Below are 12,861 nucleotides of genomic sequence, written 5' to 3'. Positions count from 1 at the left end.
AAGTAACTCCATTGGATCACCACCTTCACAGGGCAACTAGGGATGGGCAATAAATGCCGGCCTTGCTGGCGATGCCCACATCCTGAGAATGAGTAATAACAAAAAAATATATATATATCTAAGAGATAAATTCTCCCCATCAATATTTTATATCAGGATGAAGCCTTTCTGGAAGACATCAATATGATTCTGAACACCGGGGACATCCCCAACTTATTCGACAATGAGGAAAAGCGGGCAATAATCGAAAAGGTAAGATTTAGTCCCTCCGTCAGGTACACTTCCAGGGACTCCGCTCCCGAAAAGGAGTCTCGCTCAACGTCTTGTGGAACTGTTGGAATTAATATCAGCAGCTGCGAAATGGGGAGTGTCAGAATTCACTGACCCCCTTACCCCATCGTCCAATCTGTGCCAGCATCAGAGTCTCCAAACATTCACCCCGTGGAGTGTCACTGCCTCCCTCTGACTTGTTTCACAAGAGTGGGATTGTTTGACTATCCGAGAGTGAGCTCCCACAGGTTTGTAATTCATTTTGAACGCCTGTTCTGCAGTGTGTGACTTGATGTGGTGCTGCTGAAAATTGTTCCTTCAGAATATCACAGAGCATAGCATTGCCCGTGGCCCTACACTGCACTCCCTACGTGGAAACACCAGAGCAGTGTGGATTGATGGTGCAATGGCTGCATTGTGTCTGACATTAGTGGGGGGAACAGAAAATGTACCTTTAAAAGTGAGTCCCTGAGAGTCAGGAGGAAGTTTGTGGAGGACAGTGCTGCAGGAATGGCGCCTTGTGAGGAAATGTAATGGTTTCATTGTGAAAGATTTAATTTTTTATCCATTTGTTGGAAGTTCTGGGCCATTAACGTGGTCTGAGGGCATCCCAGTGCAGGCCAGCCCTCCTGGTCAGGCCGAGCATCGAGAAGGGGCAGGAAATTTGAGCTCGGGGCTCTGAAATTGGGAGATCAGCAAGCAGAAGGTTCCTGGGAATGTGGGAAAGGGGTAAAAATGAGAAAAGTCCACCCGCTTTCAGCCTGCTCCCCGGGATCACCGCAGACTCTGGGATCGCCACAGACTCCCCGGGATCACCGCAGACTCCCGGGGATCACCGCAGACTCTGGGATCGCCACAGACTCCCCGGGATCGCCGTAGACTCCCCGGGATCGCCGCAGACTCCCCGGGATCACCGCAGACTCTGGGATCGCCACAGACTCCCCGGGATCGCCGCAGACTCCCCGGGATCGCCGCAGACTCCCCGGGATCGCCGCAGACTCCCCGGGATCGCCGCAGACTCCCCGGGATCGCCGCAGACTCTGGGATCGCCACAGACTCTGGGATCGCCACAGACTCCCCGGGATCGCCGCAGACTCCCCGGGATCGCCGCAGACTCCGGGATCGCCGCAGACTCCCCGGGATCGCCGCAGACTCCCCGGGATCGCCGCAGACTCCCCGGGATCGCCGCAGACTCCCCGGGATCGCCGCAGACTCCCCGGGATCGCCGCAGACTCCCCGGGATCACCGCAGACTCCCCGGGATCACCGCAGACTCCCCGGGATCACCGCAGACTCCGGGATCGCCACAGACTCCCCGGGATCGCCACAGACTCCGGGATCACCGCAGACTCCGGGATCGCCACAGACTCCCCGGGATCACCGCAGACTCTGGGATCGCCACAGACTCCCCGGGATCGCCACAGACTCCCCGGGATCACCGCAGACTCTGGGATCGCCACAGACTCCCCGGGATCGCCGCAGACTCTGGGATCGCCACAGACTCCCCGGGATCACCGCAGACTCTGGGATCGCCACAGACTCCCCGGGATCACCGCAGACTCTGGGATCGCCACAGACTCCCCGGGATCGCCACAGACTCCCCAGGACAGACTCCCCGGGATCGCCACAGACTCCCCGGGATCGCCACAGACTCCCCGGGATCACCACAGACTCCCCAGGACAGACTCCCCGGGATCGCCACAGACTCCCCAGGAGCACCACAGACTCCCCAGGATCACCACAGACTCCCCAGGACAGACTCCCCGGGATCGCCGCAGACTCCCCAGGAGCACCACAGACTCCCCAGGACAGACTCCCTGGGATCGCCACAGACTCCCCAGGACAGACTCCCCGGGATCGCCACAGACTCCCCGGGATCGCCACAGACTCCCCGGGATCGCCACAGACTCCCCGGGATCGCCACAGACTCCCCGGGATCGCCACAGACTCCCCGGGATCGCCACAGACTCCCCGGGATCGCCACAGACTCCCCGGGATCGCCACAGACTCCCCGGGATCGCCACAGACTCCCCGGGATCGCCACAGACTCCCCGGGATCGCCACAGACTCCCCGGGATCGCCACAGACTCCCCAGGACAGACTCCCTGGGATCGCCACAGACTCCCCAGGACAGACTCCCCAGGATCACCACAGACTCCCCAGGACAGACTCCCCGGGATCGCCACAGACTCCCCGGGATCGCCACAGACTCCCCGGGATCGCCACAGACTCCCCGGGATCACCACAGACTCCCCGGGACAGACTCCCCGGGATCGCCACAGACTCCCCGGGATCGCCACAGACTCCCCAGGACAGACTCCCCGGGATCACCACAGACTCCCCGGGATCGCCACAGACTCCCCGGGATCGCCACAGACTCCCCGGGATCGCCACAGACTCCCTGGGATCGCCACAGACTCCCCAGGACAGACTCCCCGGGATCGCCACAGACTCCCCAGGACAGACTCCCCGGGATCGCCACAGACTCCCCAGGACAGACTCCCCAGGAGCACCACAGACTCCCCAGGACAGACTCCCCGGGATCGCCACAGAGTCCCCGGGATCGCCACAGACTCCCCGGGACAGACTCCCCGGGATCACCACAGACTCCCCAGGATCACCACAGACTTCCCGGGATCACCACAGACTCCCCGGGACAGACTCCCCGGGAGCACCACAGACTCCCCGGGAGCACCACAGACTCCCCAGGACAGACTCCCCAGGAGCACCACAGACTCCCCGGGACAGACTCCCCGGGATCACCACAGACTCCCCGGGACAGACTCCCCGGGAGCACCACAGACTCCCCGGGACAGACTCCCCGGGAGCACCACAGACTCCCCGGGACAGACTCCCCGGGAGCACCACAGACTCCCCGGGATCACCACAGACTCCCCGGGAGCACCACAGACTCCCCAGGATCACCACAGACTCCCCGGGACAGACTCCCCGGGAGCACCACAGACTCCCCGGGATCACCACAGACTCCCCGGGGTCACCACAGACTCCCCGGGACAGACTCCCCGGGGTCACCACAGACTCCCCCAGTTGGCAGGGGACGAGGTTACATTGTACTGGGTGCCCTTGCATTGTGACACCTCGCCAGCCCCTCCCACCTCATTAGCATCTCTGCAAAGAGCCTGTGCCGACGGCGGGCACAGCCCAGCTCAGTGTCACTCCCCCCACCCGGAGCCACGGGATTCCTGGGACAATGTAACAGGGACAGATACCCAGTGCAATAGGTCTCGCACCGAAAGACAACCACCATGGGAAATGAGCATTACCTTTCCACATGGCGACTGGGTGGTGCCAGGCCAACCAGATGGACCTTGTTCTTTTGTCTAGTAATCCCTATGTACCTACGTATCCTTTTACCTTTCCCACTCTTCCCCTTGTGCTACTGAAAAACCAAAATGATAGCAGCAAACACTTTCAAGAAAGGTTGTGCCGACTTTCATTGATTGATTTCCTCCACCTTGCTCGTTATTTACTGGTAGCCTTTGTGCTGGATATTGATTGTCCTTTCTTACTCACCTACCTCTGTGGTCATACTGCAGACAGGCAATTAGCATTCGATTTTTTTATGAACAGAATATTTTAGCCATTCAGGATTCTCTCGCTCATTGACACTTGTGACAGTTTTCCCATGACTCTAGATATATAAAATAGCAAAATTGAGGATAATCTGAGAGATTTGAGCACATATCCAGGCTGACACTCCATTGCAGTATTGAGGGAGTGCTGCACTGTTGGAGGTGCCGTCTTTCGGATGAGAGGTCAAACCGAGGTCCCGTCTGCCCCCTCAGGTGGACATAAAAGATCCCATGGCACTATTTGAGGAAGAGCCGGGGAGTTTTCCCCAGTGTCCTGGGCAATATTTATCCCTCAACCGACGATTTTCTGGTCATTATCACATTTCTGTTTGTGGGGCCTTGCTGCGCGCAAATTGGCTGCTGCATTTCCCCACAGTAGAATAATGGCTGCACATAAAGTAGATAGTAATTGAGATACTGGATGGGCTAAAAATTGATAAAGAGGAGGTACTAGAAAGGCTGTACTTAAAGTAGATAAGTCACTCGGTCTGGATGGGATGCATCCTAGGATGCTGAGGGAAGTAAGGGTGGAAATTGTGGAGGTACTGGTCATAATCTTCCAAACATCTGTAAATACAGGGGTGGTGCCAGAGGACTGGAGAATTGCAAATGTTACACCCTTGTTCAAAAAGTGTGTAAGGATAAACCCAGCAACTACAGGCCAGTCAGTTTAACCTCGGTGGTGGGGAATCTTTTAGAAACGATAATCCAGGACAAAATTAACAGTCATTTGGACAAGTGTGGATTAATTAAGGAAAGCCAGCACGGATTTGTTAAAGGCAAGTCGTGTTTAAGTAATTTGATTGAGTTTTTTGATGAGGTAACAGAGAGGGTCGATGAGGGCAATGCAGTTGATGTGGTGTATATGGACTTTCAAAAGGCATTTGATAAAGTGCCACAAAATAGGCTTGTCATCAAAGTTGAAGCCCATGGAATAAAAGAGGCAGTGGCAGTGTGGATACAGAATTGGCTAAGTGACAGGAAACAGAGAGTAGTGGTGAACGGTTGTTGTTCGGACTGGAGGGAGGTGTACAGTGGTGTTCCCCAGGGGTCGGTGCTGGGACCACTGCTTTTCTTGATATATATTAATGACTTGGACTTGGGTGTACAGGGCACAATTTCCGAATTTGCAGATGACACAAAACTTGGAAGTGTAGTAAACAGTGAGGAGGATAGTGATAGACTTCAAGAGGATATAGACAGGCTGGTGGAATGGGCGGACGAAATTTCAAGCAGAGAAGTGTGAAGTGATACATTTTGGTAGGAAGAATGAGGAGAGGCAATATAAACTAAAGGGTACAATTCTAAAAGGGGTACAGGAACAGAGAGATCTGGGGGTATATGTGTACAAATCGTTGAAGGTGGCAGGGCAGGTTGAAAAAGCGGTTAAGAAAGCATATGGGATCCTGGGCTTTTTAAACAGGCGTAGAATACAAAAGCAAGGAGGTTATGATGAACCTTTATAAAACACTGGTTCAGCCACAACTGGAGTATTGGGCCCGATGTTACCAGGGCTGCGGGTTCTCGGCGGGTGGGCTATCGGGCGCGTGGGTAACGCGCCCGGTGAAATTAGTGGGTTTCCCGCGCGATCGTAGCAGGCAAACCACTAATTGGATCCACTTACCTGCTCCTCCGGGTTCCCCGCTGCTGATCTGCGCGTCGGGCGGGCTGCACATGCGCAGTAAGATCTGTCAGCTGGAGACGCTCTATTTAAAGGGGCAGTCCTCCACTGACCGATGCTGCAACCAATAGCAAAGATGACTGCATGGAGCAGCCCAGGGGGAAGGCTGCTCCCAGTTTAACGATGCCTCACCCCAGGTATCAATACATGGGGTGAGGAGGAGGGGGAGGACAGAGATCTTCCACCCGGCGGGCGGGAGGAAGCGGCCCGCCTCTGCCACCAGGAAGGCCTGGCTCGAGGTGGCAGAGGGGGTCACCTGCGCCACCAACATATCGCCCACCTGGCAGTCCAATGACCTCAGTAGGTCATCCATAGTGAGTACACGTAGTCTTTCCCCTACACTCCGTCTGCCACAACACTGCCCCCACCCCACATCTCCTTCGGCACTGCCAACACTACTCTGTCACATCACCCCTCATACCCACTCAAACCTTATCCTCATCTTACCTGCACCTACTCACCTCGCCAGTACTCATCCCACCACTACCACTCAACCCAATCCTCATACAATCTCATGGCTCTATCTCATACTCACCCTCTCATGCATCTCTTTCACAGTCAGCCTCACTCAACCTGCCACTACCTGTGCTGCAGCCACAGGGCATGCATCACATATGTGCAGTAGGAAGCGTAAGGCAAACGTGTCGTGAGCATGAAGGGGATGCACAAGGGTGTTTGAGGGATTGTCATGGGTGTTACTTATATTGAATTTCAGAACAACTCACATCACACATTATATTGGCACCACTACTGCCACGTCTTCGCGAATCCTGTCTGGTTTGTGCAATAATGCCCGCTCCTGGGTATCACTATGAGGACCCACCACTGATGCCACCCATTGTGTCACTGCAGAGTGGGTGTAGGTGTATTTGCAGGGCTCTTCTGCGCAGACGACTGAGAGACATCGGCAATGTCCCCGGTTGCACCCTGGAAGGATGCGGAGGAGAAGTTGTTGAGGGCAGTGGTGACTTTGACAGCGACAGGTAAGAGGATGGTGCTCGGGCCAGCCAGGAGCAGCTTGGCATGAAGGAGGCTGCAGATGTCCACGGCTACATGCCGAGTGACTCTGAGCCTTCGTGTGCACTGCTGCTCAGAGAGGTCCAGGAGGCTGAGCCTCGGTCTGTGGACCCTGTGGCGAGGGTAGTGCCCTCTGCGACGCATCTCTCTCTACGGTAGCCCTCCCTCCTGCTGTGCAGGTGGATGTGTCACAGCACTCTGTTGTGGAGCTCCACGTGTCAGAGGTGGACGGCGTGGACGGCGAGGCTGGTGAGGCTGGTGATGCTGTTCGCCCTCCGAGGAGGTCATGACTGCAACTACGGCGGCCCCCATCCGCAAGATGTACATCTGAGGGGGTCCGCAAGGTAGGTACATGTCTCCGTGTGCAGGTTGGTGACTTTGACTTGTCAGGAGGAGGGTAGTGGAGGCCAAACTTTGTCCCAAATGACAGAGTGGCCTCCTGCAATGGGTGAGGGTCTCCCCCCCCCACCTGTCAAATGGACCTTTGCAGCTGCCACAGGCTGACGGCTGCAACACGTCCATTCGAGCTGGGAGTGTTTCCCCCAGTGTGTGAAACAGTCCCACTTTGTTCTAAAATCCCACATAGTCCCTTAATCAGGTCAGTTAATGACCTGAAATACCTAAATAAATACTGTCAAGTGGCATCCCGCTGGCTTTAATTGCCTGCGGGATTCCCACCAGCGGGGGCTGCGCGCGCACGCCGGCGCGTCAGCGGGGAACCCGGAAGTGCGCGGGTTCGGGGCGGGCTCCGGTACAGTGCCGGGATTCTCCGATTTTCGGAGCCCCCCCGCGGGAAACGCACCCGATAGCGGGTGCTAAAATAGAGCCCCTTGTGTCCAATTCTGGGCACCGCACTTTAGGAAGGATATGAAGGCCTTAGAGAGGGTGCAGAAAAGATTTATGAGAATGGTTCCAGGGATGAGGGACTTCAGTTACGTGGATAGATTGGAGAAACTGGGGTTGTTCTCCTTAGAGCAGAGACGATTGAGAGGAGATTTGATAGAGGTGTTCAAAATCATGAGGGGTTTAGACAGAGTAGATGGAGAGAAATTGTTCCCATTGGATTCAATAGTTTAGGGGAACAGAGAGGTGTTTCTGCAGCCGCAGATGTGATTCCAGGATGGTATGTTGCCTCCCTCGTGCCAGGGTCAAGGATGTCACGGAGTGGCTGCAGAACATTCTGAGGGGGAGGGCGAACAGCCAGAGGTCATGGTCCATATCGGTACCAACGACTGAGGTAGAAAGGGGGACGAGGTCCTGCAGGCAGATTTTAGGGAGCTGGGAAAAGGATTAAAGAACAGGACCTCAAAGGCAGTAATCTCCGGATTACTCCCAGTTCCACGTGCTAGTGAGTATAGAAATAGGAGGACAGAGCAGATGAATGTGTGGCTGGAGAGAAGGTGCAGGAGGGAGGGCTTTAGATTCCTGGGGCACTGGGACCAGTTCTGGGGGAGGTGGGACCGGTACAGGCCGGACAGGTTGCACCTCAACGGAGCTGGGACCATGTGTGTAAACGCACAAAACGTGTTAAAGAAGGTCGGTGAGCTGCAGGTGCAATTAGCCACATGGGAATATGATGCTGCGGTGATAATGGAGACCTGGCTCAAAATAGGGCAGGATTGGGTACTAAATATTCCTGGATACAAGGTGTTCAGGAAAGATAGGGAAGGAAAGAAAGGAGGGGGGTGGCAGTATCGATTAAGGAGAATATTACAGTGCTGGAGAGAGAGGATGTCCTGGAGGGGTCAAGGACAGAATCTGTTTGGTTAGAGTTAAGAAACAATAGAGGTGCCATTACACTACTGGGGGTAGTCTATAGGCCACCAACTAGTGGGAAGAATATAGAGGAGCAAATTTGCAGGGAAATTACAGAGAGGCGCAAAAATCATATAGTAGTGATAATGGGGGACTTCAACTATCCTAATATAGACTGGGATAGTAATAGTGTAAAGGGCAGAGAGGAGGAGGAATTTTTGAACAGTGTTTAGGAGAACTTTCTTGATCAGTACATTTCCGGCCCAATGAGGAAGGAGGCATTGCTGAATCTGGTTCTGGGGAATAAGGTGGGTCAAGTGGAGCAAGTGTCAGTGGGGGAACATTTAGGGAACAGCGATCATAGTATCATAAGGTTTAAATTAGTTACAGAAAAGGACAAGGGGCAATCTAGAGTAAAAATACTCAATTGGAGGAGGGCCAATTTCAGTGGGATGAGAATGGATCTGGTCCAGCGAAATTGTAATCAAAGATTGGCAGGCAAAACTGTAATTGAACAATGGGCGGCCTTTAAAGAGGAGATGGTTCGGGTACAGTCTAGACACATTCCCATGAGGGGGAAAGGTAGGGCAATGAAAGCCAGAGCTCCCTGGATGATGAAAGAGATAGAGAGTAAGATGAAACGGAAAAAAGGGGGCGTATGACAGATGTCAGGTTGATAATACAAGTGAGAACCAGGCTGAATATAGAAAGTACATAGGGGAAGTAAAAAAGGAAATAAGAGGGGCAAAGAGAGAGTATGAGACCCACATAAAAGGGAATCCAAAAGTCTTCTATGGGCATATAAATGGTAAACGGGTAGTAAGAGGAAGGGTGGGGCCGATTAGGGACCAAAAAGGGGATATAGGCATGGAGGCTGAGGGCATGGCCGAGGTATTAAATGAGTACTTTGCACCTGTCTTTATCAGGGAAGAAGATGCTGCCAGAGTCTCAGTAAAAGAGGAAGTAGTTGACATACTGGATGGGCTAAAAATTGATAAAGAGGATGTACTTGAAAGGCGAGCTGTACTTAAAGTAAATAAGTCACCTGGTCCGGATGGGTTGCATCCTAGGATGCTGAGGGAAGTAAGGGTGGAAATTGCGGAGATACTGGCTATATTCTTCCAAACACCCGTAGATATAGGAGTGATGCCAGAGGACTGGAGAATTGCAAATGTTACACCCTTGTTCAAAAAAGGGTATAAGGATAAACCCAGCAACTACAGGCCAGTCAGTTTAACCTCGGTGATGGGGAAACTTTTAGAAACGATAATCCAGGACAAAATTAACAGTCACTTGGCTAAGTGTGGATTGATTAGGGAAAGTCAGCACGGATTTGTTCAAGACAAATCGTGTTTCACTAACTTGATTGAGTTCTTTGATGAGGTAACAGAGAGGGTTGATGTGATGTATATGGACTTTCAAAAGGCGTTTGATAAAGTGCCACATAATAGGCTTGTCAATACAATTGAAGCCCATGGAATAAAAGGGGCAGTGGCAGCATGGATATGAAATTGGCTAAATGACAGGATACAGAGAGTAGTGGTGAATGGTTGTTTTTCAGACTGGAGGGAGGTGTACAGTGGTGTTCCCCAGGGGTCAGTGCTGGGACCACTGCTTTTCTTGATATCTATTAATGACTTGGACTTGGGTGTACAGGGCACAATTTCAAAATTTGCAGATGACACAAAACTTGGAAGTATAGTAAACAGTGAGGAGGATAGGGATAGACTTCAAGAGGATATAGACAGGCTGGTGGAATGAGCGGACACGTGGCAGATGAAATTTAACGCTGAGAAATGTGAGGTGATACATTTCGGTAGGAAGAATGAGGAGAGGCAATATAAACTAGAGGGTACAATTCTGAAAGGGGTACAGGAACAAAGAGATCTGGGGGTATATGGGCACAAATCGTTGAAAGTGGCAGGACAGGTTGGGAAAGTGTTTAAGAAAGCATTCGGGATCCTGGGCTTTATAAATAGAGGCATAGAGTACAAAAGCAAGGAGGTTATGATGAACCTTTATAAAACACTGATTTGGCCAACTGGAGTATTGTGTCCAATTCTGGGCACCGCACTTTAGGAAAGATGTGAAGGCCTTAGAGAGGGTGCAGAATAGATTTACTAGAATGGTTCCAGGGATGAGAGACTTCAGTTACATGGATAGACTGGAGAAACTGGGGCTGTTCTTCTTTAGAGCAGAGATGGATGAGAGGAGATTTGATAGAATTGTTCAAAATCATGAAGGGTCTGGACCGAGTAGATAGAGAGAAACTGTTCCCATTGGCAGAAGGGTCAAGAACCAGAGAACACAGGTTTAAGGTGATTGGCAAAAGAACCAAAGGCGACATGAGGAAAACCTTTTTTACACAGCGAGTGGTGAGGATCTGGAATGCACTGCCCGAGGGGGTGGTGGAGGCAGATTTAATTGTGGCCTTCAAAAAGGGAATTAGATAGGTGCCTGAAGGAGAAAAATTTTCAGGGCTACAGGGTAAGGGCGGGGGAGTGGGACTAGCTGGATTGCTCTTACAGAGAGCAGGCACAGGCTCGATTGGCCGAATGGCCTCTTTCTGTGCCTTAACCATTCTATAATTCTATTGGCGGAAGGGTCAAGAACCAAAGCACACAGATTTAAGGTGATTGGCAAAAGAACCAAAGGCGACATGAGGAAAAACTTTTACACAGCGAGTGGTTATGATTTGGAATGCACTGCCCGAGGGGGTGGTGGAGGCAGATTCAATCATGGCCTTCAAAAAGGAATTGGATAAGTACTTGAAGGGAAAAAATTTGCAGGGTTACGGGGAAAGGACGGGGGAGTGGGACTAACTGGATTGCTCTTGCAGGGCTCGGCGGGCCAAATGGCCTCCTTCTGTGCTGTTACCATTCTATGATTCTATGATTGTATACAGTGCATTGGGACATCCTGAGGTCATGAAAGGCGCTGTATAAATGCAAGTCTTTTTAAAAAAATTCCTAAACCAGAAGCAAATCATTCTGGTAGTTTTTAGGATGTCTTTATGATTGAACTACGACCTTGGATCTCACTGCCAACATTCCATACATCAGGATCCCCTTGTATTATTTTGACAATGACTTTCTTTCACTGCCAGATAAGTCAGCTTGCACCTGCGGGGAAAACAAAGCTTGACGTTACCGCCTACAACACTTACAACAAATTTACCGAAAGAATTCGGCAGAACCTGCATTTGATGCTGGCGTTTAGCCCTATAGGAGAGGCATTCCGCAATCGTCTGCGTCAGTTCCCAGCTCTGATTAACTGCTGCACCATCGATTGGTTTCAGGTAATTCGTCCCAAATAGGCTCAGCCAGTAATTAACAACAGGCAAATCTATTATCTGAAAACTTTCTGTTGATGTAGAGTCTGCAAATATTCTTATTGTTTTGTACTAAAGGATTTAAAGGAGTATTTAACTGAGCTTTTATAGCTGAATGGCAATATTTTTCTTATAGCTAATTGCAATATTTAGCATGTCTACAGCAGTTTTGTGTATTGGAGCTTTAAAGACTGAGATCGATAGATTTTTGTCGGGTAAGGGTATCAAGGGATGTGGAGCAAAGGCAGTTAATGAAGTTAGGATACAGATCAACCATGATCTAATTGAATGACTGACCAGGCTCGAGGGGCTGAATATATATGTTCCTATATATTAAGGTATTAAAGAGGACTTGCTTGTCAACTACAGTGGAATATCTAACACATGTCCATTTACATTCAACAAGAAGTTTATCAACTGGAAGTTGAGTTGATAAATTTGTCAACAAGTGTTAATTCATTTTGAGTTAGTGCTAATTTTCCAGCCTCAAGGAGTGAGTAATTCTCTGGAAACAAGTTGTGACATGTTGTCATTACTTGAAGCCTCAACACAGAACTAAAAATATACCTGTTAACTTGTGTTGCCTGAAGATATAATTTTAGTTTTTGAATAATCTGTGCCATCACATCACGGAATGTGGGAGTATGCCCATTAAAGGATTAGCACAAGTCAGCTGCAAATTGTATAATGACACCTTTTTGTAAATAGACAGTGTGATTAATGAGAGTCTTTTTGGGTATGTGATTAATTAGAATGCTCTAATAAGACAATTGATTTGTAAACTGATATATTAATGAATTTGATCTCTTTACTTGAAAGAAAGTGTCAGCTTGGATTTCCCTCTGGGAATTTGTTCTTTTTAGGCAGTCCTGCAGCAATATACAGAGGGAAACAGGATGGGGAGGCTTGACACCAAATCCCCACTCCTAAAACCGACCACCTTCCTCCCCTCCTGTCCCCCACACTGACACGGGTGTCAGATGCCTGCCCATTGCCTGCTCCATCGCATGTAACAGGGAGGTCAGACTGAGGACTCCAGGCAATTTTCCTTCTTTGCCATCCCTGAACCCCAGAAGGAAGGAAGGGGTGGGGAGACTGTGGGAGGAGAACTGTCTGAGAGATCAGAAATAGCCATCTCTCTGACCTTGCAAATGGCTCAACCATTTAAGCTGGGGTCATTCAAAGCCCCTTCCACATTTCATTCAGGTTTATTTA

General features: G+C 51.0%; 1 protein-coding gene across 1 annotated transcript in view; it reads left to right on the top strand.

The window, feature by feature from the left end:
* The window catches only part of LOC137341904 (dynein axonemal heavy chain 3-like), a 490,604-nt gene that overhangs the window by 221,652 nt on the left and 256,091 nt on the right, over positions 1-12,861 (top strand). The window contains exons 35-36 of the mRNA XM_068005410.1: positions 157-252; positions 11,422-11,613. Coding sequence (XP_067861511.1) covers positions 157-252; positions 11,422-11,613 — 288 coding nt within the window. The remainder of the gene's footprint in view (positions 1-156; positions 253-11,421; positions 11,614-12,861) is intronic.

The sequence above is a fragment of the Heptranchias perlo genome, chromosome 24 (genome assembly GCF_035084215.1).
Source record: "Heptranchias perlo isolate sHepPer1 chromosome 24, sHepPer1.hap1, whole genome shotgun sequence".
Classification (NCBI taxonomy): domain Eukaryota; kingdom Metazoa; phylum Chordata; class Chondrichthyes; order Hexanchiformes; family Hexanchidae; genus Heptranchias; species Heptranchias perlo.
This window is presented reverse-complemented; position numbering and strand designations above follow the sequence as displayed.